Source organism: Penicillium taxi (genome assembly GCF_028828555.1).
Source record: "Penicillium taxi strain IBT 34144 chromosome Unknown utg000001l_segment0_segment0, whole genome shotgun sequence".
Lineage (NCBI taxonomy): Eukaryota > Fungi > Ascomycota > Eurotiomycetes > Eurotiales > Aspergillaceae > Penicillium > Penicillium taxi.
This window is the reverse complement of record NW_026643203.1, coordinates 3,963,689-3,989,818: the sequence shown is the minus strand read 5'-3', so window position 1 is coordinate 3,989,818 and position 26,130 is coordinate 3,963,689. Positions and strand designations below refer to the sequence as shown.

Genomic DNA, 26,130 nt, shown 5'->3' with positions numbered 1-26,130 from the left:
CGAGATCGTGTTAAGGGCTCGGTAGTCTACACAAAATCGGAGACCCCCTCTAGGTTTCTTCATAAATAGGACAGGCGAGGCAGTGGGCGAGGAGCTTGGGCGGATAAACCCTTTCCTTAGGTTCTCGGAGATCCATTCCTTCAGAGCTTCTAGCTCAGGGCGGGACATAGCATAGAGGGGCCCAAATAGCAGGGCCTTCCCCTCCATTAGTCGAATATCATGGTCGTAAGGTCGGTGCGGGGGAAGTCGTTCGGCTTCCTTAGGGGAGAACACATCTCCAAAGTCTTTAAATTCGTCAGGCAGGGCAGGGTCAGGTTTCGGTTATAGTATCTCGTCCAGTGTCTCTATAGATGCGGAGAACAAATGATAGCCCTTCTCGCTTCGGGCGTACGCGGCGCAGGCCCTTAGGCTTATAGACTATATATCTAGGCCTTCTAGGACAGAGGGGCGATCAGGCAGGTTTATAGGGCGGGTTTTCTTCGGGACATTATATAGGGCTCGGATCTTCGGGGCCCTACCAGGGGTGTTACAGAACTTCTGGCAGTATAGGCTATTTAGCTCGAGGGTATGGTTCGCGAAATGAATACTAGGATTGTGGATCTTAAGCCAAGGCAGGCCTAGTATAATAGGGTAGTGAGCGATTTTCGTGACAAGGAATAGGGCCTTCTTCTCGTAGTGGTTCTCTACCCTCATGTTCATTCGTACGAAATAGGTGATATAGCCCTTCTCGGGCTCTCGGCCGTCGAAGGCCTCTAGGCGGATAGGTTCTTTCAGGGTTTCGAATATAAGGCTCTGGTCTCGGGCCCAATCTTCATCGACGAACCTCTTCCCTTCTACACCACTATCTATTATAGCGTATATAGGGATCTAGGTCTCTTTCTGGGTCAGGGTTATAGGCAGGATAAAAGCGTCGGCGCGGAGGTTCTCTTCTTCGATAGAGTCTCCTAGTATAGCTACGGATAGGCGGAGCACGCGGTTAGGTTTCACCTAGTCGCGATTTAGGCCAGGCTTACTCCATTTATTGGCTGGAGTATAGAGTAGTCAGACTCAGCAGATTCAGCGTAGGCAGCGGAGTCAGCCTAGGCAGGGTTCTCTATTCGGCTAGAATATAGGCGGGCAGGGGAACGGGGGCGGGTGTCAGGTAGTAGGCAGTCCCGGACTAGATGATCCTTGGATCCGCATCTGAAGCACTCCCCCCGGTCACACCGGGTGAGCTTGGCCTTAGAGAGATCCATAGGTTCGCTAGGGCCTTGGGCGGGAGTCAGGGTCCTAGGTAGTATATTCGTTGTCGCGGCAGCTATATACAAGGTCCTTGCGATTTTCTCCCGGGGTGTACTACCTAAGGGCGTGGGTTGGCGGGCACGGTGTGTCTATTACTGGTGTTGGCGGAAGCGGTTATCGAGCGACTAAAGATAGGCTGTGTAGCTATGAAACTGGCGGGACGGAGCTGGGTTATGCAAGAGCATATCCTGGAGCTCGTTCAAGATAGCTTATGTCAGGAGGGGAGTCAGAGCTTCTTCGTGTAGTTCGCCCTCTAGGGCTAAACACTGGAATTCGGATAGGAAGGTGTTAAAGTTGTTATTCTTCTAGCGGAGCTGGTATAAGCGGTTCTAGGCATTCTGGACTCTATCAGGGTCGCCGAAGGCCTTCTCGAGATATTCAAGTATTTGCGGGTAGTCTATAAACTAGGGAACTCCGTACGAGATCTTTAGCAGTACTAGTTTATACACTTTACCAATAAGTCTCCCCGCGACATAAGTAAGTCTGATAGTGGCTATCGGGAAACGGTCCTGGTTCGCGTTCATCTTGCCATGGATCTACTGCGTAAAGCGGCGGAGGTCGCTGCGAGTTCCATCAAACTCTTTCGGGTCAGGGATTCTTTTACTAAGGGAGGTAGACCGGGGACCTAGGGTAGGAGTCGGTGCAAGTTCTCGCGTAGGGATATCTGCTAGGTTCTTAATACCTTGGGCAGGAGTGTTTTCGGTCGGGGGGTTCGTACGGCAGGCAGGGCGGAGTTCAGGATCTGATTTTTTTCGACTTCGAGCCCAACAATCTTGTTGTATAAGCTATTGATGCGCTCTTCCTGATATCTAATAACGCCCTCCCTGCGGTGCCGAGTCTCCTCGCTTTCAGTCGCGGCTTAGCGGAGGGTTTGGTTATCTTTCTCAATTTCTTGAGAGTAGCCCTCCATAGTCCGGAGGTACAGCACCCAGACGTCGGGGTGTTCTTGGACGTGAGCCAGGAATTCTTCAATAGAATCGGCGTTCAAAGGCGGTTCAGGGCGGGGCATGCTGGCGGGTGGCAGCTCTAGTATAGGGTAGAAGCTACGTAGTGTCACGGGGCGGGCAGGTGAATAGAATTATACTAGAACTGGACAGACAGTATTGCATTGACTGACAGGCTAAGACGAAGACGTAGCTTGAAGAGCTACATTCAGACAAGGTTCTGAGTTTACATGAGGTTGCGGGTCACGTGGCCCGCACTATCTAATCAATCAGTAGTCGTCTGAGCTGGCACCGTGACAAAAGGAGCATAAATTTGATGGTAAGTTGGTTTCTTTACTCTAATTATATTGGCTCTAGCTAGCTTGATTGTGAAGGGCTAATACTAATCTTGAATGCAGAACTAGTGATGCCGACAAACTGTCTTTATTAAGCTTGAAGAGAAGAGAGAGAGACTAGCTATGGACATGTGGCAATATAAGGGATGCGGGTGCGGGTGGCACGTGACGAGCATGAGTGGCACAGGCATGAATGCTAAAGCAGGCACCAGCCTGTTACAATAGCCCCCTCCTATGGGTCGTCGTCGTCGGAGGCGATGTAAGCTGGAGTTCTAGAGCGGGTTGGGGTTGGTGAACGGCTGGATCGTGGGCTAGTTAAATGGCAATCCTTTATATAATGTGTTTCGGAACCGCAATAATAACATAGACCTAGGAACTGTCGCGTATCGTGGCGTACTTGGGCACGTTCTTGGGCCTGTCTCTCGGGGACGATGTATGGTTGGATCTGAGCTGTTCTTATCCTTACTTGGTTGCTTGGTGAAATCGGGCGGGTCTTAGTAGTGTTGACTGATAAGTCCATTGGTTCGAGTTGGTTTATGAATTGACTAGAGGTAGGCTGGTTCTGGGACTGGTTCTGGGACTGGTTCTGGGGTTTCTTCTGGAAATTTGGCTGATTTCTGGGTTCTGGCTGGGTCTGGAATCTTGGCTGGCGACGGTCGTATCGTTGTAAAAACTCGATATAAGCTTCATACGAAAGGCTAAATAGCGAATCGCTAACTTGTTCGAGGGTCTCGCGAAGAGGGCGACGGAGTCCACGGTGAAGTGTGGTTATCGCGAAAAGCGCCTGGTCCACGAGACCTATACTTGCTTCATGCGAAAGGCGTTCAAATCTAGCTAGATAGGCGATGAGGCTTTCATCATCTCTCTGCCGGATATTGGCGAATCGAAGAATATTCTCTTGTTTCTCGCGGGGGTTATAGCATAGACGCTGAAAGTACTGGAAGATCTGATCGGGGTTGGCTTTATCTTGAAGATGTAACACTGATGCTTGTTGAGGTGGTTCTAGGCGATTATAGATATAGTTGAATGCTTGTCGTCCTGTAAGGCCATCGGCCTCTAACTTGGCTTGTATTGCTGGGAGCCATGTACGTAGTGTGAAGGGCTTGCCGTCAAATCGGGGTGGGTCAGGAAGATGGTAATGCTGGTTCTGGTTCTGTTGCGAAGCGATCGCTAATAACTGGTTTTGCTGGTCTGAAAGCTGCTGCTGCATCTGCTGCACAAGAGCTAAAAGGTTGGTCTGGTCCATCGTGGAAAACTGGCGGTTCGTGTACTTCTCGAAAAAGAACCGGAACCGAATCGAAAAGGAAGCTTAATAAATGTGAAGGGCTAATACTAATCTTGAATGCAGAACTAGTGATGCCGACAAACTGTCTTTATTAAGCTTGAAGAGAAGAGAGAGAGACTAGCTATGGACATGTGGCAATATAAGGGATGCGGGTGCGGGTGGCACGTGACGAGCATGAGTGGCACAGGCATGAATGCTAAAGCAGGCACCAGCCTGTTACATTGATTTCCAGATTATATATTTACTAAGATATTTGTAGGCTCCGGTCAATGTCAGTGTCTCTCTCGTGGCGTCAGGCCTGTTGAAAGCCGAAGGCTTGAGCCAACTAAAGAGGAACGGGATATTATTTTAGGCATATTCTGCCGACATTTCAATATCCACCCTCTGTTTCCTGATATCAATGGCACTCGATTTAAGCAGAATCTCCACCAGGAATGTGCCCGAGAAATGTATGATTGGTGCCGATCTCGCGATTATTACCATCTCTGGGCTTACCTCTTTGTCAACTGGTATAGAGATGATCAATGGATTCTCTGGGCTCGGGCAGCTAATCCTGAGAAGATCCCTATCCTGAAAACAACGATGATTGTAGAATCGCATTGGCGAAAGCTAAAGCATGATTATCTTCATCGTTTTAATCGGCCTAGAGTTGACCTAGTGGTATGGGTTCTACTAAGTCGTCTCGTCCCTGATATGGTCTATCAAATGAAGGCTATATTAGGTAGAGAGCAGCGGATCTTTAAAGGACGATGGAGAGAAGCCTTTAAAAGGCAATGGAAAAAGGATGCAAGAAAAACTGTTTGTCTAGATCAGATAAAACAGCATCATACAGATCCTTATCAATGGGTTTGTGCCTGTCCTGCCTTCTTACTTAGTCGATTCTTATGCTGTAAGCATATTATCTACTGTTTTAAGACGCCACCCCCTCAATTCTTTAATACTGTTTCCCGCCATGATACTTGTCCTTTTTGGCGGGATGAGCGATTAGAACTTAAACCAGAGTTCAAACGCAGTGGTAAAGAGCCTACTCCACTACCAGATTATGAAAGCGATACCTCTTCAGCATCAGATAGTGAGGAAGAAATAGAGGAGGATGAGGAAGAGGAGGAGGATATTCAAGCTCAATTAATAGCTTGGCGCCAATTCCAATTTGATACTATATCAATGGTTGATGATCAAGGAGAAAGGTTTGCAAAGAAGTGGCTTCAGTATATCAAAGGCCAAAGGGCTCAAACCCAGAAGCTGATTAATGAAGCTAAAACTATTCGGAGCATGCGGACGATGCCCAAAACTTGGCGGAAGCACGATCATCCACTAGGGGTTTATTTACAGTAGTTAGAATCGGACTTAGAAGAATTGAACTTGATTTGAATTAGTAATGCTATTGAGATTAGTAAGGCTTGGCAAATATCACGTGTGCGACAGTTTTTCGGCTGCCCATTACGCACACTTGAATCCTGGTGAACTATCACGTGGTTGTACCACGTGACCCACCAACCGCATACCTCACGATTCCATCCCGAATTGTTTACGTTCTTCGAGGATTTTGTAAACAGTATGTGCCTAGCTAGTTCTGAATCTAAGATTAGCTTTAGCCCTTCACACCTACTAGGTCTTGAGGCTCGTGTTTTAAAAAAACTACAAGTTGCTTAACCTAAATTTTCAGACATTGATCGGTATTTTGATGAAGCACCTATCCAGATTGATCCTACCATGACTAGTCAAAAGGATTGGCTATTTTTATGGTGGAATGCCCATAAAGGTGAATACCCAAGAATGGCAGCAGCTGCAAGAGACTATCTAGCTATTCCAGCAGCAGAAGTATCAGTAGAGAGACTATTTAGTAGTATCAGAGACCTACTTGGTGTTCGCCGACACTCTATGGCAGGAGAGACTATGCGAAAGATTGTGCTCCTTCGCAATGTCTATCAAGTCAAGTATCATGAATCTGATGATCAGTCTAAGTCTGTCGCTCGCTTAGCGAGTGTAGCTAGCTAGTCGCTCGTTACTGAGAACAGTGAGCTCCAACGAACCGCTACTCAACACCGTAGACAATCCACCGGTCTGGTAGTGGATTCCTACTAGTTGAATATTGCGGTTGTTGTGAAGTCTGCTTTTTCATTGATGAAAGAACTAGCTATTTATAGTATATGGGTGCCCCTCTGCCCTGGACGAATATCAACATTCGTCCGAGATAGAAGAGACGGTGAAGACGGGACATTACTGTCGCGGATGCACATCGCTCAAGGGTGTTGTTTGCGATGAATGCATATCGTTCAAGGATGCCGTGATATACTAATCTAGTTCCCGAGTCACTGTCTTGGCAGAAGCTTTTTCGGCCGAAATACTTTCTGTCTGTTGATGGCCTTGTTTCTCGGCTATCGTAACACTGGAGCAACTCTAAATGTTATTGAAAATAGAGAAACAAGCTTCATCATTTCGTGCAGAACGCGATGCTAATTGTACTAATTTAGGTGCATAAATATCATGTAGGCTGTAATTCGTAAAAGTTATAGTAGGAAAAAACTTAACGTTCGACCTAACTAAGGGTCTCTAAGTCGATTTGATTTATATCAATCAACTCCTTTAGTGCGTTTCTATACTTCTCCTTTATTATCGCATCGGCAGGATTTGATCCTCCTGCGATCCACTTAAGCTCTATCTAGCGTCGTTCATATGTTTAATATAGTGCCATGATATCGATCATAAGTCGTTTTTCTTATATAGTCCTAAGACATGTGACTATATTATATACTAAGCGTGTGTAACAGGTTGAATCCTGGTGAACTATCACGTGGTTGTACCACGTGACCCACCAACCGCATACCTCACGATTCCACCCCGAATTGTTCACGTTCTTCAAGGATTTTGTAAATAGCATGTGCCTAGCTAGTTCTGAATTCAAGATTAGCTTTAGCCCTTCACATACAAAATCCTTCCTCTAACGAGAGTAAAACCCACGACCGACGATAAGAAAAGCGCTCTCAGAAAGTATCTGATCGAGCCACATACGACAGACGAACGAATCGCTCTCGGAAAGAATCCGATCGAGCATACCAACGAATACGAAAAGCTCTTAGAAAGTATCTAATTGAGCGTCCTACGAATACGAAATCGCTCTTAGAAAGTATCTAGTTGAGCATCCGATAAACGAATTGAAGACGGAAAGCATCCGATTCAAACACGAGAAGAAAACGAATATCTTCATCATCATGACTATAAGCGAACCGTCGAGCCCACCCGAGTGGGCCAGGACGTTAATGCAGCACATCAGTCAGACAAGTATTAGTACCAATGAGAGAATTAGAAGTAGACATGTGCATGGGTTGGGTATGGGTCAAAATTCATACCCATACCCAACCCATCAGGGGTAAGGTAAACCCATACCCATACCCAACCCAACCCACGTGGGTATGGGTTGGGTATGGGTCCCATATGGGTATTTTTGATGCCTTAATGCCTGATTTTCGCCTCAACCTAAACTAAATTAGGGTAATTAGTGCCTTAGTGCCTAATTTTTGCCTCAATCTAGTACTAACTAGGTGACAAATATCACGTGAAATAAAAGTCTTGGCAAAAAGATGGGTTTATGGGCTGGGTGTGGGTTTTACTTCAAACCCATACCCAACCCATATGGGTTTTGGGTAAAATTTCTGACCCATACCCAGCCCATTGTGGGTTGGGTTGGGTTGGGTATGGGTTTACCCAACCCAATGAACATGTCTAGATAAATTGAAGGCCACTTTTATCTCGGAAGTATCGATGCCAGAAGTTTTTCAAGGAGTTCTACATTCAGCCAACACCGTTTTGAGTCACTATGATGAGGAGAATATAAACAAGGATGATCTCAAGATGATGCTAGACATGGCTATTACAGTTCTGCGCGTGCGATATAAAGATGTAGCTGGTTTTGAAACCGCTGCCTTATCAAAAGTTGCTGGATATGATCAGTTTGCAGATTATCTTGTCTTCGAAGAAAGTTTCATTAATTGGGACAAAACATTGGAAAGTATCGACGAAGCAGTTGGGTTTGACCTGACACAGAAACTGGCAAACGAGTACAAAGCCAGCATCATCAATTTTGCTCAAAATATTGAGAGTCGACTTGAGGCTGAAGAGTTCAAAACATCTGACATTATGCATCTCAACGTTGCGAGAGCTATGAGTACCACAATCACGCAGCTTAAAGAATTTGCGGATTCAGACTCGGACTCCTTCTCGCGATCAACTTGTTCATCTGATGATAACGTTGAATTCGGATACTCAGACTCAGACTGAAAAGACCTAGTTATAGATAGACAAGTTAGAGTTTCAGTTCGATATGAAGTTTTTGTCCTACATAATCCTCTCGCATTGTTATAGTCCATCAAAACTGCTACTTCATTCTTGTTTACCAAGCTCTATATCTGGTATTGGTTCAGAGATTCTGCAATGCGTGGTCTTTCGCAAGGAAAATCTGGCTATCTTAGACCATAATAATAGCGCAGACGAACGGAAGCAATCAACACATCCGGAGACCCTGTGGAGATGTTAAAAAAATACGCCGCTTTTCTGGCACCAAATACCGCTAATGGTATTAAAATGAATCTACATTAATATTACATATCTGTAATGTATAACAGCTATCCGACCCAAATGGAAGACCTACTTATTTCTCTATCAAAAATTTATTATAACTCATATTTATATCGGTCATGGCTTGACCCCCATGAGCCCAATCTGCTCTCTGAAAGGGGGTTTCAAGAATCTTTAGTACTAAGTTTTTATACGCAAAACTGGCTGTATTAAGCTAAGCTATATTAGGCTTATTTTATAAAGGCGGTAAGTAAAGCAATAAGCACTACGCGAAAAACTCCACAGGGTCCTACCGGAGTCCGTACCTAGGTAGGCGATGGAACGTACTTTGGATTTCGGACGGACTGCTCGATGATTACACTATTGCTAAGTGAAGGCATAAAACAAATGATAAATCTACCCTCTACTAAAATTTACTACTCATGCCTTTCCCCCCTCACTACCTACAATGGACAACAGCGGTAACGCCCCACTTCAAGTCCCTGGGTTTGGCAATATTCCATTATATTATGACCTCCCAGCTGAGGCACGCTTCGTGCACGGAATAGTGGATTGGATCCAAGCCCCGATTGTTACCGCCCGCGAGTTAGCAATGGTCGGCGTGATGGATCGGATAACCGATCATCCAACATGGTTTGTCGATATATTCAACCACCAAACCATCGCAAACTGGCGAAAAGAAGCCTTTGATACAACTCCCCTCATGAGTGAAATGGCATGGACCTGGTGTGTGAAGGAACTTCAAGATAAAGCGTTATTTTTCCGCGAGAATCAACATGTTCGAGTACTTGATACAGGATCATGCGTTTGTAAATCGGATACAACGACTTTAAGTGCTCTTAGCGGGCTCTTTCGACAATCTGTCCCTTCTGTGCTTATGCAGCAGCTAAATCAGGAGAGTCCCCAGTCAACAAATTTCGTCGATTCCCAGACAATCACAATCGTTGATCCATTTTTATTCCCCTTGGTGTACGGGAGAACTCTAGTCCTGGCAAATGGAGGGACTGTGGATTTAAAAAACATTATGGGCTCTTACAAAGATACTACAATTGCACCAAAGCATATCGACAGGCGAGTTCAGTCCCATAAGTTTCATGAATTTCTAGATGCCCACCCTCAACTTTCCACACAGAGGGGGTTCAAACCGTCAATTGTTGAAGAGCCATCCTGGAATTATCTTTGGAGTTCCAATTTTCAGTCTCTTCCATGCGAGGTGGGATTTATTGGGGATTCTGGAACAGACGTACGGATCACATCATACATCAATAACCTACATCCAAGTCACAAGGCCTTATACCATGCCATCGAAAAGCTTGTGTCTTTGGCAATTAAGCCGTTCAACAATTGTTTGATTCAAGGGCAGTCCGACCATTCCAAAAAAGGATATTTTGGTCAATTCGGACGCGTTCCACTCCGAATAATGACATTTGGTGTTGAATGGGAGAATGACCTTCTTGATTGGGCTGATGCTTTTGACTTGCCCTCAGAAGAGACGAAAAAGATGTACCACAAGGCCAAAAAGATAATACGCAAAAATAATGCCGAACCGTTACCCAGGAAGTATTGGTCGTTACTAAGGATCGCGGAATGGGATGTGCAAAGACTAGGCTTTGTTGCAGATAGAGAAAATGATGAGCCGCCTCCGGAAGACTCGGAACTATGGGACATGGCCAAGAAGTATCTTGAACTTCCGGAGGAATCAAATGATCCCATCAAGGTTCCAGATGACTGGGCAAAGGATGCAAAATCACTGTGGTATAGCCTCACCCAGAAAGTGGAGCGGGTGATTCGCTTTAAGCATCCTGAGCCAGGGGCCGCTTTTTCGTATGAGGACTGGAAGACCGGGCAGAATAACAAGCCAGTTATCGATGTCTGTCGCGCGAAAATGAATGATCTTGATAATCCATTTTACGGGATCTCTATTCCAAAACCCTATGATATCACTCTCGAGGAAACATTTCGAGAACAAGGTCTACAAATCATTGTTAAGATGGAGAATATTGAGCTCAGCCCTCAGAATTCTTCTTACCCTGGCAATGACTGGCAGCTTGATGGCCAGCTCAACGAGCATATTGTAGCTATTGCCACCTTTGCATATGATGTTGCGAATATTACTGAGCCTCGAATTGCATTTCGCCAGTATACTGATCTCGGAGGAAGATTCTATCACTATAATGAGGAGTCATGGGAAACTTCGAACTTCGACCTCAGAAACCTACCAGCCCGTCGACGTGGGAAGAAATTCCGAGAACGTGACGCACTGGCAGAAATCCTAGGGTTTACATGGGATGACCTCGACTATATCACTAACAGTGCGCCATTCCAGAATATTGGGTCTGTTGCGACACCGCAAGGGCGACTAGTCACATTTCCTCATGTCCTAGAGCACCAACTCGCACCTTTCCAACTAGCTGATCCGTCTCTTCCTGGGCATTATCGGTCAATCAAGCTATACTTAGTTGATCCGCACTATCGTATATGCTCTACCCGTAATGTGCCACCACAGCAGCATGACTGGTGGGCTGATGAAGTGGGAAAAGACCTTCCCTCAGTCGGTCTTCCCCAAGAATTAGTGAATGAAATTCTCCAGTATACAGATAGCTGGCCGATGGGGATGCAAGAAGCGACAGAGCACAGGCGAGAATTAATCAAGGAGCACCATTGGCGTGAGGTGGCTAAATTGATTAATCTAGGTGGTGTTGGTTTTTGATGACACTTCCATCTGTAAGTTAGAATGATTCATTTCTTTTGGAAGGGCTGGATGGGAAAAGAGTGGTCTAGCTGAAATCTCATCAAGATACTTCGATATTCACTCATACAGTCTCCTAGGTGCTTCCTAGCCTGAGATCTATACGAACAAGAGCAATGAGCATCTTTCTCAATTAACTATTAGTATCTAAGTCTTGGAACTAAATAGAATCTCATCCTCCAGTGATAACCAACCTTGGAAGCCCTAACTGCGGCTATCGTGCTTATGGGAAGATAAATACATATTTCCACCGAAATCTCTTCGATAACAACCTTGGGAAGCCCTGGAGGCTATTTGATTTGTGTTTGCAAATTCCGTCAGTAATGATATTTTAGAACGCATATTGAAAGAAAATTTATTCGCAAAGACCATAAGTTGTCGAGCTATCTTGATCCAACGTAGTGTCCCGAGGTCAGGGCCTATATACGGTTTTTTCCATGCCAGCTCTTGGCATTCCCCTTCCGTATTAGTGCTCACCCCTTCGCCGCTTTTGCTCCCTGAGTATAACTGAGCACGTGTCTGAGCATTACATAAGCTTCCTGATCTGCTCAATGTTGTCAAATAGGTGGTGGTTTAGGCTCGATTGGGCCTAGTTGGCCTGATTTGGCCTGGTTTGTAGGGTTTGCACTACCCACTTTGTATTATGTCAAGTATGGCTGAGTAAGGTGGATTCGAACAGATCAGGTGGGACTAATAGAAACAGAGTATTCAAGAAAGTTGTGTGTGTGTTTCAACTAATAGGAAATGGCGGTGTTGCCAACTATAGGATCTGACTAATAAGGCACTAGACTAGATTGGGAATCGGTCCCTTGACACACCCCTTCAGTTTTCACCCTTTCATGGTGAAAGCTGGCCCAAATTAGGGACGATTCAGGCTGTTGAAGCGCCTAGAACCCCCTACTCAACCATTCTAAATCCCTGATTTAAGGCGGTTGAATGCCAAATCTCTCAGTTCTAAGGGGGGTTATGCCCCTTAGAGCTCTATCATGTCTCCCACATCTTCCATATGCAGTAGTTTAAGCCATGCTTCAAACCTCTGACGTGGTAAGATCTTGGTGAAACCATCTGCTACCATCTGCGTGGTAGGCACCCATCTGATCCTAATTCGCCCTTCTTGGACTTCCTGGCGTAGCCAGCTGCGATGAATGTCCACATGGCGTAATTTAGTTTCAAATGAGCCTTCTTTAGTGAGCAGATCCACTGTCCTCTGGTTGTCGCAGTCCAGTGTGATCTTCTCATATTCCATCTCTAATCCAATATGGACCAGAATCCTTTTCCACCATATCAGAGTCTTAGCTGCATCAGACAGACCTAGGAGCTCTGCTTCAGTGGTGGACGTCGTCACAGTCTTCTGTTTAGACGCTTTCCAGTCGACCGGACCACCATAGAGCATACATATCATGCCAGCTGAGCTTTTACGGTCAGGGTGATCGCCAAATGACGCATCACTGGCCATGTTAAGGGCCATAGAGCCTGATTTCAAGCCAGAATCTGTGTAACAGGCTGGTGCCTGCTTTAGCATTCATGCCTGTGCCACTCATGCTCGTCACGTGCCACCCGCACCCGCATCCCTTATATTGCCACATGTCCATAGCTAGTCTCTCTCTCTTCTCTTCAAGCTTAATAAAGACAGTTTGTCGGCATCACTAGTTCTGCATTCAAGATTAGTATTAGCCCTTCGCAATCTGCGCCTGAATCTAGGCCGTCAAGGTCTATAGAGCTCTGATCTATAAGACTAGATCCATATCTAATTGCTAGATTTCTGGTATGAAACAGGTAAATCATGACTTGATCAGCTGCTGCATGGTGGTTTGGTCCTGGATTCAGGAGGAATTGGGCTAACTTGGTGGCTGGCTTGGCAATATCAGGCCTAGTAATGGTGGCAGCATATTGAATGGATCCCACTTTTTCCTGGTAAAACCGGATCGATTCAGGAGATGCAGTGCCCTCATATGGACTAAGCTCGTCAATTGGCATGGGTGTGACCACTGGTGGTCGACCAGATAACCTGAATCTGGCTGCGATACTTTCAATATAACTGTCCTGGCAGAGCCAGAGGCAGTGTAATTGACGATTCCTGATAATACGTATATTCAGGAACCATTCGGCATCCCCATGATCCGTCAGTTCCCAGGTGTTTTCAAGCTTACGCTCTAATTCTTGGGCATACTGAGAAGCAGTCTTATGGCTTGCAATCAGGAAGTCATCAACATAAAAGAATATTATGACTCCTTTGCCAATAAAGACGCATGGATCTTCGCAAAGCTGCTTTAAACCAAGTTCAGAAAGGACGCGTGACGCCTCTTTCTGCCAGAGCTTCGGTGAGATGCGCAAGCCATATAGAGCCTTATTCAGGTGCCATACCATTCCCTGTGTGCTCCTGAATCCGTCAGGAGTCTGCGTATAGATCTCCTTATCGTCTAAGGAGCTATTCAGGAACGCCGCTACCGCATCTCTTTGGCGTAGATCTAGGTCAAAGACAGCTACAATCGCAAAGATCATTCGAGCAGTTTTGAGAGCTAGTGTCGCCGACCGTTTCTCTTCTTGGGAGACCCTTTCTAGGTCTCCGCGGACACAGATTCGAGCTTTACATTTCTGCAGAACCCCATTTTCGTCGAATTTATAGGTATAAACCCACTTCAATGGTAAGACCTGCTTCGCGCGATCATTCGGACGAGATACTACTGAAAAGGTGCATTTTTCAGTAAGACCGTCAATCTCCTTCTGCATCGCGATGTTAAAGCCATCTTCGAATTCGTGTCCTTTAACCTCCCTAAAGCTCTTTGGCGGAGCAGGGAGATCATCTTTATGCCTATTTTTGGCATTCTGACTGTTCTGCACCATCCTGGTATAGAACGCCTGATCATAGACTGGTAGGTCTATATCTGGCTCGTCTGGTTGGAGCATAGCTTGTGTAAAGTATGCATCATCTCTCTTGGTTGAACGCCGTGTACGTTTACCAGGTATGATATTAGACTCGTCTAGATCTAATCCAACCTCTCGATATGGCGCTATTTCCCATTCGATTTGGGAATCAATGGCTGCCTGCATCTCTGCATCGTCGTCCTGAACGTCATTTAGGACGACATCTGGATCAGCTTGGCCAGGAATTAGGCTACCGCCCTGATCTGTATAAAGTGGCAAATCCACCTCCTGGTCCTGTGCTAGGACCTCCTCCACCCCTTGATTTGGCACTGATTCTGGTGAATTTGGCATCTGGGTGGGTAATTCTGGCTCGATTTGACCAGTTTGATCAGGATCTAGAGCCTCTGGAGCCTCTGGCGGCTCCTCTGGGAACGCCCCTGGCACCCAATCAGGTGCATTTGGGGTGGGATATCGTGTTTCCCGGGTCGTCTCTTCCCCTGTATTTGGCTCTAGTTGACTAGCTTTCTGCTGGAAACTAGCGGTGCTGCTGCTAGTTTCTGCATCGACGTCACCTAGGCTCTCCTGGGCATATATCTGCTCAGTTGGATCAGTTGGATCTAACTGAGGACCATCTTCACGTGGTGTCGGTGTCGGCTGGACACCTATTTCATCCTGCACCACCTTAGTGGCTTCTTCGTCTGTCAGGATTTCGCCTTTGCAGGAGGTTCGGCCGAGCATCGAGGTAAGTTGGTGTTCTAGCGAGTGAATAGCCCACCACAGTCGACATCTTGCCTCCTTTGATGCATCTTGAACTCTCGTATCAGTCAGACGATGATTGATACCTAGCAATATTGCAGAGTGTAGAGCCATGCAAGAAAATTTAGACGCCCTGATTATATGTGATGAGTAATAGATGTTCCGCTAGATAAGGCCTGGCGTACCTTTCGACTTGGCCTAGGCAAAGTAAATATATGGCAACTGAGAACTCTAGCTGAATTTGCCGCAGATCAGTGTTTCAAAAAGAACACTGTCCTGTATGCTCAACATCCGAGCTCTAGTAAAAAATACCCGGTCGTTATTGTGAACTTTATGAATAGTAGGGTTTGCCAACCGGCAGTAGTGACAACCAATGGCAAATATGAGATTAAGAATAGGCAGCCATTTCCGGTGTGGTTGTCGTGGTGTACCGAAGTAAAAGTTCTCGTATTGCGCGGTGAATGCTGAGTACCTTATTGCTTGGTATGTCGGATGAACAAATTCCATGTACGCATTGAAATACTCGTTAGCAATATTCCGTGGTGGGATTTCGAAAGGGTCAGTATTTTCGACAAGCAGGATATCTAAATTATCTATGTGATAGTCCATCATGGCAATAGAAGCTCCTCGACGCGAATTCTGGTAGGATTTCCGAGCATGAAAACCGAATTGCCCAAATTGGACACTCCAGTGCGTATTCTTGTCGAGACCATTGGTTGGTTCGCGATTGCTAGTTGCGATGTGATCTTCTAGATATTGCATCGAAGTAATTTCAGGACTCTCATCAAAGTGTCCGGTGTCGCGAGTGACTTTCTTTTGTTTCAAACCCTCGACAATATCGACAGCCGCTAAGGAGCCAACAGATAATGCCGAGTCAGAATCGCTGCTATCTTCTGCGAACTTCTTCTTGGTTGACTATCAGGTAAAGCCTCATTAATAGAAGTCAAATACGCTTTTCCAAGCCAAAGACTCATCCTTTTTAGGATGATCGATACATACTTTAAACAGTTTTTTGATCCGCCGCGCTATTGAGGCGTCGACCTTCCCCTCGATACCACGAAGTAGGGCTTCGTAGCATTCTGCATATTTTGACAGGAGGGCGAGATGCTTCTCGATACGAATGCGCTTGATATCTTTGTACACGCAGTCTTTGCCACAGTAAGCACATTGCCCACAGGTCGGTCTGTCACCGCTGCACTTGATCTTGCGCCGCCGACATGATTCACAAGCTCGGCCTAAGCGCCGTTGCCATTGTGAGGCCCTTGGTGTCGGTCCCCGGGGAATAGCGACTTTAGTACGAGGCGGTATTGAATCCAAGTTCTCCATGGGATTGGTACTAAGACTATGAAGTAGGCTGTATATTGTTCGGCCGCGAGTTTGAGTGAAAGTCGGATTTTAGAATATAAGGCAAACAGAGATTAACACAGATATTCAGGATGTCAAGGCCAAATAAATCGAAAGGGGGCTTTAGGTTTCATTAACGGTCTATGTTCACGTGTTTTCAAGCAGCTAGTCGTAGTATCTATCATGAAGGGCGAGTGCAAGGTGCTCAGTGCGAGGACTCGTTATTATGAAAAAAGTTCACCTTAAGCAGAGAGAGCTAGGTTCTACAGAAAGAACAGTTTTAACAATTTAACAACGGTGTCAATCTAGAAAAGAGGGGGTGTTGTTTGGACTGTTTGCAGGGTTTACAAAAATTTTCGATCAAAGGCACAGCAGCGAGATCTAGAGGTATTTGGAAACGATCAACTAAATATATATAAGTATTTTTCGTCATATTTCCAAAAGGAGAAAAAGACTGAAGAAGAAAATTTAAAGCCTCTCACCAGAGTCTGCTAGAGTATCTCGTGCTAGAGGGGTGTCATCAATCTGATTGATTGGAACCACTAAAAGCAGCTCTTTAGCATAGGCTGCCGCCGCTGCCGCCGCACACCCTTGCCATTGCTTATTCTTATGTGAGTCAGCATAGTCACATATGCCTCGAATGACCACACATGGAAAGTCATTCATAAGCCCTGCCGCTTCCATTTCTACATAGTATACACCTAAGTCCTGAGCCAGTTGATCTCGCCGTCTACCATCTTTCACCACCTGATTCGCAGATGTAATAAGTCCATAATGAATAACTGGCTCATCATGGCCTCTCGAGGGTCGAGGTATCAGTCCTGATTGGTCACAATTCGCACACGTATCATATGAATCATGATTATATTCCGCTTGGTATAAACAATCCTCTTAAATAGGCCGAGTGAAATTCGCGGCTTTACGCTGTGGTGTCTTAACATCGATGTTTGAAATAAATTCATGAACCCGGCTATCTTCTATAAGATGGTGGGCTTGTAGCGTGGCAAGAGCAGTCAGTAGAACCTTCGGAGGCCGGTTCAGCATTCCGGTCCGCTGAAATCCACCGTTGTGCAACATTGTCCCAAGATCGTATTGGATCACGCCTCCAGATGTGTCCCTTGGCTGGCTCACCACAATATCGCCGAGTCGAATATCTGCAGTGCTGCTTGGTACACCACCACCAATACCGACCATTAGACCGAAGCGGATAGAATGGAAGCTCGAAAGCAACTGCATCGCCACTGTTGCAGCTGATATAGTGCCATATGCGCCACCTGGTAGGCAGGCAATGACGATGTTGTGTTCCCCGATATTGCCAAGCATGTAGTTGTTCTGGTCGGTTGGTAGACTCGGCAGGCTTGGATGGATTACGTCCAACATCAGCTTCGCAGCGGCCATTTCCAGCGGCAGGGCGCATACCCATCCGACCGTGTAATCGTCATAAGATAGGGTGGTCCTAGCAGCCATGCTGGGTCATAATAATGATAAGTTCACGTGATACTGAAAGGCTGGTTTCGCATATGAGGGTTATCTATGTCTGTATTTGCGTCACCACGAAAACTTCGTCTTGGAATGAATCCGAAAGGTTGGGAGTAGCGGGGTTAGAAAGTGAGGCTAAGGAAGCATCATGATCTCACAGCCAATCACTTTCTCATAGTAGATAGAGATAGGCACGTTTTACATATCTCTAGCGATCAATAAGATCCGCAACGATGGACTGAGTATCGCACAGCAATCTGGTCTGTAGTCATGAAACCAAAGAAAAAAAGAGGGACTGTTGACAGATTGCCCGTTCAACTACTATGTTTGCCGTGTTTGCATGGAATCTGAAGTTCAGGGTAAAAAACTGTATATTTCATACCTGTATTTTAAAACTATGGTTTAAATTACGTGTTCAGCTACAAAACGGTATAATTACATGCTATCCATATCTGGATTAGCTGATCACATGACTAGGGTTTGAAACAGGTTCTTAATGTATTCGACATGGAAGGCAAAAGCGGTCGCTACTGTACTCGTTTAGGGAAGTACTGTATAGATCGGCGAAAGCGGTCACTACTGTATCAAAAGAAGCGGTCACTACTGTACAGTAAGATAGTCAATCGTCCCGTCCGATCAGGTGGTATCAAATCGCCAAGATAGTCGACTACTGTACAACTTGGAAAGCGGTCACTACTGTAAAAGTAGGCCGAAGAGAGACGGACGATTACTGTACTCAAAGACAGATGACCGACTCGATTTTGAGGAGCCCAATATGAGCAGCAAAAACCCGCTGCCTACTCGCCGCCACCCCTCCTCTACCTCTAAACACGCAAACCCCACCGCTCCACCCAAATCACCTACCTCACACCATCCCCACCGAGAAAAACACTTCATCGCGATCCCCTTCTATACCATCGAAGCACGAGCTCGGTCATTCCAAGGACAAGTACTCAAAGGCATTACACCGCTTCAATTGGCCCAAAACGGTTTCTACTATGAACCAATTGCACCTTTCAACGACATGGCCTGCTGCTTTGCTTGTGAAGCATTCGTACGACTGGGAAGCCTCCAGCGCGAACCTCTCCAAGGAAGACAACGACTACATGTTGACGACTGCGTATGGCAAGTTATCTACGGCGAGCTGAAACAAACTCTCGAACCTACCAATATTCTCCATCCTTCGATCAAAACATCTCCGCCTAGAAAACCAACGTCCTGCCACCATCCATCTGTAGGACAAGAACCACCCAAAAAGACAACCACCGACGCCAGCACACAGACGCTAGTCCAATCAACACCAACAGTACCCAATATAATACAAAAATCCCTCAAGATCGACCTCGAACCCCACTCTCAACCGCCACCAACCACAACCAACCTCGAAAGGCAGCAGACCCCGCCAATCGACAGTCCCCAGCTTCCTCAACCGACACCTCCCTTCGCCTCATCACCCAAAACCCAACACATAACCTATGCTTCCGTCCTCCAACGACCTGTCATATCCACAACAGAACTTTATCCTCCAACCCAAGAATCTTCCCTTCCTGTCAAACCCATACTCACAATTGAAGATCTTCACCGCCGTTTTCACAACAAACCGTCACCATTCCAGCTCGAGAATAAGCTAAGCCAACGCTCAGCTAAACGAACTCGGAACAAAACCGCATCCGCAACACAGTCACTCTCCAGATTTTTAGCTTCTGCTTTGCCCGCGTTCTCGCGGTTCCTAACAGAGATGCAGTCAAAATCGGATACTTGCTATCCGTCCCATCCGCAATTACACTATAGCCGCGCCATGAGGGCAGCCTAACAATGGGAGCGGCAAATGGCCACGATAGGCCGTGGCGAGGCTCAAAGTTCGTTTCAAGTAGTGGACCACTCTAAATGTACATACCCGGATCTATAGTTGTTGTATACTGCATATCGCGTTGGCGAGGGGTCAGTGTAAATGAATACTACTACTACTACTACTACTACTGTACTCGTTAGATTTTGAGGATTGAACTTGCGTCCATAGATGGCCTGTTTCCAAGTCAGGATTAATATTAAGAATCCACAGGATATGAATAATGAACTGACCCAGTTCACAAAGTAAGCCACTGAACGATATCCAGTGCTTTTATCACGAGCATCGAGCTCAGTAGAGTTAAGTGAAGAAACAGGCATGGCATTTGCAACCAATACAAAGCTGAAGACGAAATAGCTTAGCAAACGCATTTTGGGTTAAGATTTTACTCAGTGGTTTTAAGAAATCTGTTCAATCTGAATATAGAAATTTCAAGAGGTTCATCGTCATTTTGAAGACGTGTTACTTCGGCTTGGGGAATATCACACTGTAGCTGATATGAAATCACCTTCCACCCTGAGCATGGCATTTCTTTTTTACGGACCCACTGCCAAGACATAAGTGCGTAGCGGTGGTTGGCGAATGAAATTCGGGTTGCCCATAGCTTGTAAAGTGGAGATTTTGAGACTCCACCGCGCCGTTTTGGGTCCTTTTCATGGCTGTTAAGAGGAGATCTTGGAACTCTACCGCGCCGTTTTGGGTCCTTGCCATGGCCGTAAAGAGGAGTTTTTGGACTCCACCACGCCGTTTCAGGAACAACTTGGACATGGATTAGTCATACTACGGAGGTAGCCCTAGAGGCAGCTCTGTAGGCTTATAAACTCCCGGGTTAGTATATAAATAGGTATATCTAGGTTTATGACCGTCTAGAATCACCGAACCTTGGAATCACTGAACTACTCTTCTTATTCATTCTTCAATCTAGCATTTCAAATATGCCCCCGAATAAATCCTCAAAAGGCAAAAATTTAGGGAGAGGTGGACGGCTGCTAACACCTGAGCCCAGCGTTGAGCCTGATGCCATTGAAACCAAGTCGCCTATATATCCGACTTTACCTTCAATCAATGAAGATAATGGAAATTCTTCTCTTGAGGATGATGATACATCAATGGACGAAGCAACTGAAGAAAACGATGCCAGGCCTGCCGAGAGTGAACCAGATCCTCTCCCACAGCGGCTGATCACGATCATTCAAGAAGTATGCGTGAATTCGAGTCAGGTCTTTCAGGAAAAGTTTCTTCAGGATACACCAGATTATAACCACTGTCAGGATTTTTTTGATAACCTTAACAAAAGAATTGAAGAATCTAATCAGGAGAATGACGCCGATCTTACCGAAGGAACTATAGACACAAAAACTTTTCTTGTTAATATACGCACCTTTCGGGAGCACGCAGGCAGTTGCTATGATAAGAAAGATATCAAAGGCTGCTGGGCCGCATTCGATTCATGCTTTAGCATACTAGATGGGTTCAACAAGAGATATCATTTACCTGAGTCCTGGAACTTGACTGAGGGCTAGGCGGAGATATATTAGGGTCCTCGTCCTAGGACAAGTTCTAGCTCAATAAGAAAGAGAGCAGCGCCTTCAGAAGAAGACAAAACTCCTGGCCAGAACGATATTTCACCACTGGAATTGCTCGAATCCCGGGCAGCAGGGCAGTACAGTCGTCATAAAGGGGGAGAGGTCTTATATTGGTGGCCCAAGGGTACGGGATCACAAACTTTTGTCCGTTACGGAGACGACCCAGACACTTCAATCTTTCGTATTCGAGCTGGGTCTTACCAGCGCTACGATCCCTCAAAAGTTCCGCAGGTCTTGACCTCAGAATGCCGGGGCACAGCCAAGGTAGTGGATAAGACAAAAGCCCCGGCTCGAGAACTATGGAAGTATAATCGGGAGGATGTGATTAACATTCTTGGGGTTGCTTAGAAGATGAATGATGATGATGAGAGTGATATCGATCCTCTCTCACTTCTTCGACCTGGACGGGGTGTAATCTACCCACAAACCAAAGTTCTGGTTCTTTGGAAAGATGGCACGAAGACCCTTAAGGGAAGAGCCTTCGTTCGTCGTATTCTCCAAAAAGGCGACTACGCAATTTATCAAAAGGCCGAGGAAATGGAGAATGATTACCGGGAGCTAAATGGTGACTTTAATGAACAAGTGGTCAGTGAAGGAGATGAGAACAGTGAGAGTAGCAATACTAGCAACAACGAGAACAGTGGTAGCAATGACAGCGACGCTGATAGCGGTGCTGATAGCGACACTGAGGAGAAGAGAGACTATTATAGAAAGAAGAAACACAATTCATCGGATGAGCGGCCTCGACGCCATGGTTACAAGAAGGAAAAGCCCAAGAAGACATACAGCGAGCCACCTCCAAGCCATCATCGTACGAGGGAAAGATCCCAGAGAACGTATAGCGAGCCCCTTCCGAGCCGTCGTTCGAGCCAGGAAACCAAGGATCAGATTCTCATGCTTAAGCAACAACTCAAAAAGCTCAAGAATAAGGGGAAAGCTCCAAGACAAAAGAAAAGGCAGGCAGCAGGCCATGGTGATAGACACTAGAAGATATGATGGCCTGAAAATCAACACCATGGACACTTTCTAGGCTCATATACTGAGTATGATGCTCTACTGTTCTGCTTATGATGATCCTTTATGTTTGATATTTCTGAGATTTCACATATAAGCTGGCCTTATATATGTTTAAGTTTAGCTACTCTGCTCGAATTATCTCTTTACCACACCGTACCATAGAACACCGTTGCTATTTGAACTCCTTATATTATACGCAACTCTTCGATCAGAGTCAGATACGGCGAGTACAGTAGTTTAGAAATCATTTTAGATTCTAAATTTTCTTAGTTCATCTAATATTAGTTCATCTCACATACAGATGGATCGAAATCAGTTTCACCACTTTATATCGAACAGACTGTGGGCTTAAATTTGCGGCCTGAGGGGTTGCAAATAAACCATGAGTCTCAAGGCGCAAGCCGATTTTTATTATACTATATTCATCATATACAGTGGAAATTGTACATAAACTCCATGTAATAAAATTAAGGCAAAATGGATAATTTTGAGATCAGCGCCAAAGAAATGTTATTATATGTAATTGGCAGACTAAATACAGACCAGTCTCGTTACAGGCGATGGCCGCGAGAATCATATTCATAATTCTCCTACAGCGCGCTGTAATGTTTGTGATATATTTTGAAGTCCCTCTTTGAGCGGTGCAAGTTTGTCGTCAACCTTTTCATCGATTTCGTCAGAAACATTGATATCATAGACATCATATTTTTCTTCAATCTCATCTTGACGCCCCTCGATATCAGCTTAACGATCCTCGATGACAGCTTGGAGTTCCTCAAGGTCATCAAGACGCTTCTTGAGGTCGGCTAACTGGGAGTCTTGCTTGTCTTGCTTGTCTTGCTTTCTTATTGTGACAATCAATAAACGCTCAATTTGTTGTAATTTCGAAGAAAACTTGCTAGATGCAGAGAAAGGCCTGAGACTAGAAGGTTTATTGAAGTCGTCGTCAAATTCATTATGTCGTCTTCTTTTCCCTTAATAGAGGCGCAGATAATCGTCAGTAAATTAATTAAAGGTAAAGAAAATGCGACATCTGTAAAATGTATACACATACTTTTCGCGCCGGCTGCCTGATCCGAATCTTGTAGCGTACATGATTGGTAAGGCGGTGGACTAGCCGCGGATATCCCATCGCCGGAAGCTGATGCTTCCATATATGGTGGTGGAGTGTCTGTAGCAATCGTAGATTCCCCTGACTCAGAAGCCATGTCACCGATCTCTGGTATACTAGAGATGTGGGTGGTATATTTGTGACCCCCTTGACCACTATATAGAGTAGGAAGCCTGACATCGTCTTCCATTTTTTCTTTGTCCTGTTCATAGGGTGTGGAAGTAAGGACTTTCTGTAGCAGTCGTGTGTTTGATGAAGATAAGTGGCGGCATGACGCGATCACGCTAATTTTCTGTTGCTTGGCTAATAATGCCATAAAATCCATCTCGGTTTGAGAACGACGCTTGAAGGAGGGAGAGAATGAGATGAACTCTTTTGGTGTGATCAAATCACCAGGATTTTCGAGTTGTAACTCAATCAGCACAAGAGGGTGGCGTAGCTTCAATATCTTTTTTTGAGTCGATTACGGCGACGACAATGGGATCTTGATAGGATGGGGTAAGTGACATAATGTTTCGCCGAGAAAATTTTTGATAAACTGTTGTTTCTCGTTTTGTGTTATACTTCTTATAATGGACAATTATACTAAATCTCCATCTAACAAAATTAGGGGGACGAATGGAGATTTTTAATTTCAGCTCCAGAAAATGTCTTTTTTGGCGATCGTCAAAGAAAACGATAACGCTCTGTGCCCGAATCTGGCAATTATCAAAATAATCTTTTTCTTTCCTGACTCGACTTGTATCTTCTTCGGGCGGTGGCATGATCGACGTACTTGGTTGTTTTGAGGTTACTCTTACCATAGGATGGAAAGATAATCGGTCCAGCACCTATCTAGTATTCAGTCAGCTAGGTTTGCCGAGTTGACTCTCCCTCGCTTTTTCTCTGAGAGTTTGCTAGGGAGCCAACGAAAGACGCAATCCAGGCTCGCTACCGGTAGCCGGTAAGGGCTCCTTGCCCAAGATCCCAGGTTCTGATGGTGAGAGTGTTTGCCTGTTAGCACACACTTTCACTACACAGAAGTTGGTCAATAGATGATCAAGGGTGCGAGTGGCTAGTCAGTTGAAGCCATGAGCAGCGAGGCAAAATGAAGGGCGATCTTGGCAATATTGAAAGGTAGCAGCGACGTGGCTGGCCAGAGAGTTCCAGAGAGTCCCAGAAAGGGGGAAAGCAATGGGAATAAATGCAAACATTATAAACAAGGATGATCCTTGAATTATACGGGAAGACTCAGGTGAGTTCCCGGTACCCGATGGGGTATCTTCCCAACAGTGGCGCCTAATTTCTGAGGTGGTACTTTGGACTGGTAGATTATTATACGAGATGAGGCTGACAGCTGAAACTTATTTCAACCCTCGCTGCAAATCAGAATCCCGTTCCAAAAGCGGTCTGGGAGTGGAGTAGTATCACCTTTCTATATTAGGTTAGCGCACTTCTGTTTATAGGAGTAATGTCACCTCTAGCCCACTGAGTTGGTCATCCTTGGGCCCACTTGGGATCTATCATCACAGCTCCCGGAGGACTTGTAGTTAATTGGAAGTAGTTAATTGGAATAAAGAGCGTGGTCTTATCTTTAGACTAATCGTTGCTCCCGGTCTCTTTTGATAGAAACAAGACATGCGAGAAAGTGGCTTAACTTGGAAAATACCTTAGTAGAGAACAACGATGGACGGACGAATGAGTAGTCATCAACTCGGAAAGTCTATTTTAGTAACAGGAGACATTGATAATCAGTGATGGACTTGTGTTTACGACCTTAGAAACTACGTTCACCGCTTACGGCGGCTACTATAAAGCACCTGACATTGGCGCCTGACATTTTTGTTTACTCAACCCCTTCGAGTTGAAGATTAATCAACATGCCATTGGTTGACCTAGCTCAGCCATACCTTAACGATTCGATAAGGGAAGTTGATAAAGGCTCCTGGCTAGTCTCAAACAAACTCCTTCTTACTCATTCGTCGTCGCCACCCCCGGACAAGATACCAACCGACGAAGCATGCTGGAGCGATAGCAATGGGGGACATTTTGCCCTCTCCACTGCACCTGAGCCTCTTCCAAATTCCAAAGCCCTCACAGAAGGCTCCTCTTATATCTCAAGAGTCCACGCAGTCGACAATCAATCAGCCGTTTGGCGGGCAGGCGAAGCCTTCATCAAAGCGCATCACATGGACTATTCCCATGTTACCAGAGAGCATGCTACCCTACAGTTTCTCAAAGACCGACAGCCCCACGGTTTTGAATTCCCGGACGTATACCATCAATTTGAGACTGAGTCGCGATATTTCCTCGTTGTCTCGAGAATTTCCGGCCAGCTCCTTGAGGAGGCTTGGCCTAACATGGACGAGACTCTTCGCCAGTATTACATCGGCAAGGTAGCAAATATTTGCAAACAGTTAACGGCATGGAAGGGCGACATCATTAGTGGTGTGGACGGAAATCAACTGTTAGAGCGTTACCTGGTTAAAGGCAATAGCAAGATGGCGGATGCCCTTTCTCCACAGCAGCTTCTGAAGAATTGTACCGAGATGTCTATGGATGTCTCCCAACTTGTCTTCTATCATTGTGATCTCGGACCTACGAATCTTCTTGTCAATACCTCGACAGGCTCGCTTGGAATCATCGATTGGGAGCTTGCTGGCTACGTTCCTATTGAATGGATTAGAACAAAATTTCGACTATCGACCGGTATGGATTTCAACTATGAGGATGAGGACTTCAAAAAGGACTGGCGCCGTAGGGTTGCCCAGCATCTGGAAAAGATGGGCTACCGCGATGTCGTAGATGCATGGTGGAAGTTTCAGGACAGCTAGTAGATAACATTGTTAACTTTAGGCTCCCTTTCTCTTCATATTACGCTTTTCTGAATAACTGGCAGTGCTCTTGCATTCATCTGCGTCTCCCCAACAAGATATTAATCCAGACAAAAAGGGGATATGCAGCCTTATGAGGTG

The 26,130-nt window shown here is 45.6% G+C and overlaps 10 protein-coding genes across 10 annotated transcripts; 6 read left to right on the top strand and 4 right to left on the bottom strand.

The window, feature by feature from the left end:
• Positions 1-2,929: 2,929 nt before the first annotated feature.
• Positions 2,930-3,806, bottom strand: N7495_001434 (uncharacterized protein; the record flags this gene model as incomplete). Its single annotated transcript, XM_057204104.1, has 2 exons — positions 2,930-2,956; positions 3,027-3,806. 2 exons carry the CDS (start codon positions 3,804-3,806, stop codon positions 2,930-2,932), a joined length of 807 nt encoding a protein of 268 aa, XP_057068177.1.
• Positions 3,807-7,697: 3,891 nt separating this feature from the next.
• Positions 7,698-8,123, top strand: N7495_001433 (uncharacterized protein; the record flags this gene model as incomplete). The annotated part of the gene is made up of 1 exon (XM_057204103.1): positions 7,698-8,123. One exon carries the CDS (start codon positions 7,698-7,700, stop codon positions 8,121-8,123), a length of 426 nt encoding a protein of 141 aa, XP_057068176.1.
• Positions 8,124-8,868: 745 nt separating this feature from the next.
• Positions 8,869-11,130, top strand: N7495_001432 (DUF4246 domain-containing protein; the record flags this gene model as incomplete). Its single annotated transcript, XM_057204102.1, has 1 exon — positions 8,869-11,130. The coding sequence occupies one exon, from the start codon at positions 8,869-8,871 to the stop codon at positions 11,128-11,130; it is 2,262 nt and encodes a 753-aa protein (XP_057068175.1).
• A 1,012-nt stretch (positions 11,131-12,142) lies between these two features.
• Positions 12,143-16,116, bottom strand: N7495_001431 (uncharacterized protein; the record flags this gene model as incomplete). The annotated part of the gene is made up of 5 exons (XM_057204101.1): positions 12,143-12,679; positions 12,958-14,923; positions 14,976-15,025; positions 15,103-15,705; positions 15,790-16,116. The coding sequence occupies 5 exons, from the start codon at positions 16,114-16,116 to the stop codon at positions 12,143-12,145; spliced, it is 3,483 nt and encodes a 1,160-aa protein (XP_057068174.1).
• A 909-nt stretch (positions 16,117-17,025) lies between these two features.
• On the bottom strand, positions 17,026-17,601 carry N7495_001430 (uncharacterized protein; the record flags this gene model as incomplete). Its single annotated transcript, XM_057204100.1, has 1 exon — positions 17,026-17,601. One exon carries the CDS (start codon positions 17,599-17,601, stop codon positions 17,026-17,028), a length of 576 nt encoding a protein of 191 aa, XP_057068173.1.
• Positions 17,602-18,388: 787 nt separating this feature from the next.
• Positions 18,389-19,426, top strand: N7495_001429 (uncharacterized protein; the record flags this gene model as incomplete). The annotated part of the gene is made up of 1 exon (XM_057204099.1): positions 18,389-19,426. One exon carries the CDS (start codon positions 18,389-18,391, stop codon positions 19,424-19,426), a length of 1,038 nt encoding a protein of 345 aa, XP_057068172.1.
• A 971-nt stretch (positions 19,427-20,397) lies between these two features.
• N7495_001428 (uncharacterized protein) lies at positions 20,398-20,985 on the top strand (the record flags this gene model as incomplete). The annotated part of the gene is made up of 1 exon (XM_057204098.1): positions 20,398-20,985. One exon carries the CDS (start codon positions 20,398-20,400, stop codon positions 20,983-20,985), a length of 588 nt encoding a protein of 195 aa, XP_057068171.1.
• Positions 20,986-21,399: 414 nt separating this feature from the next.
• Positions 21,400-22,035, top strand: N7495_001427 (uncharacterized protein; the record flags this gene model as incomplete). The annotated part of the gene is made up of 1 exon (XM_057204097.1): positions 21,400-22,035. The coding sequence occupies one exon, from the start codon at positions 21,400-21,402 to the stop codon at positions 22,033-22,035; it is 636 nt and encodes a 211-aa protein (XP_057068170.1).
• Positions 22,036-22,809: 774 nt separating this feature from the next.
• N7495_001426 (uncharacterized protein) lies at positions 22,810-23,492 on the bottom strand (the record flags this gene model as incomplete). Its single annotated transcript, XM_057204096.1, has 2 exons — positions 22,810-22,981; positions 23,116-23,492. The coding sequence occupies 2 exons, from the start codon at positions 23,490-23,492 to the stop codon at positions 22,810-22,812; spliced, it is 549 nt and encodes a 182-aa protein (XP_057068169.1).
• Positions 23,493-25,035: 1,543 nt separating this feature from the next.
• Positions 25,036-25,989, top strand: N7495_001425 (uncharacterized protein; the record flags this gene model as incomplete). Its single annotated transcript, XM_057204095.1, has 1 exon — positions 25,036-25,989. The coding sequence occupies one exon, from the start codon at positions 25,036-25,038 to the stop codon at positions 25,987-25,989; it is 954 nt and encodes a 317-aa protein (XP_057068168.1).
• Positions 25,990-26,130: the final 141 nt, after the last annotated feature.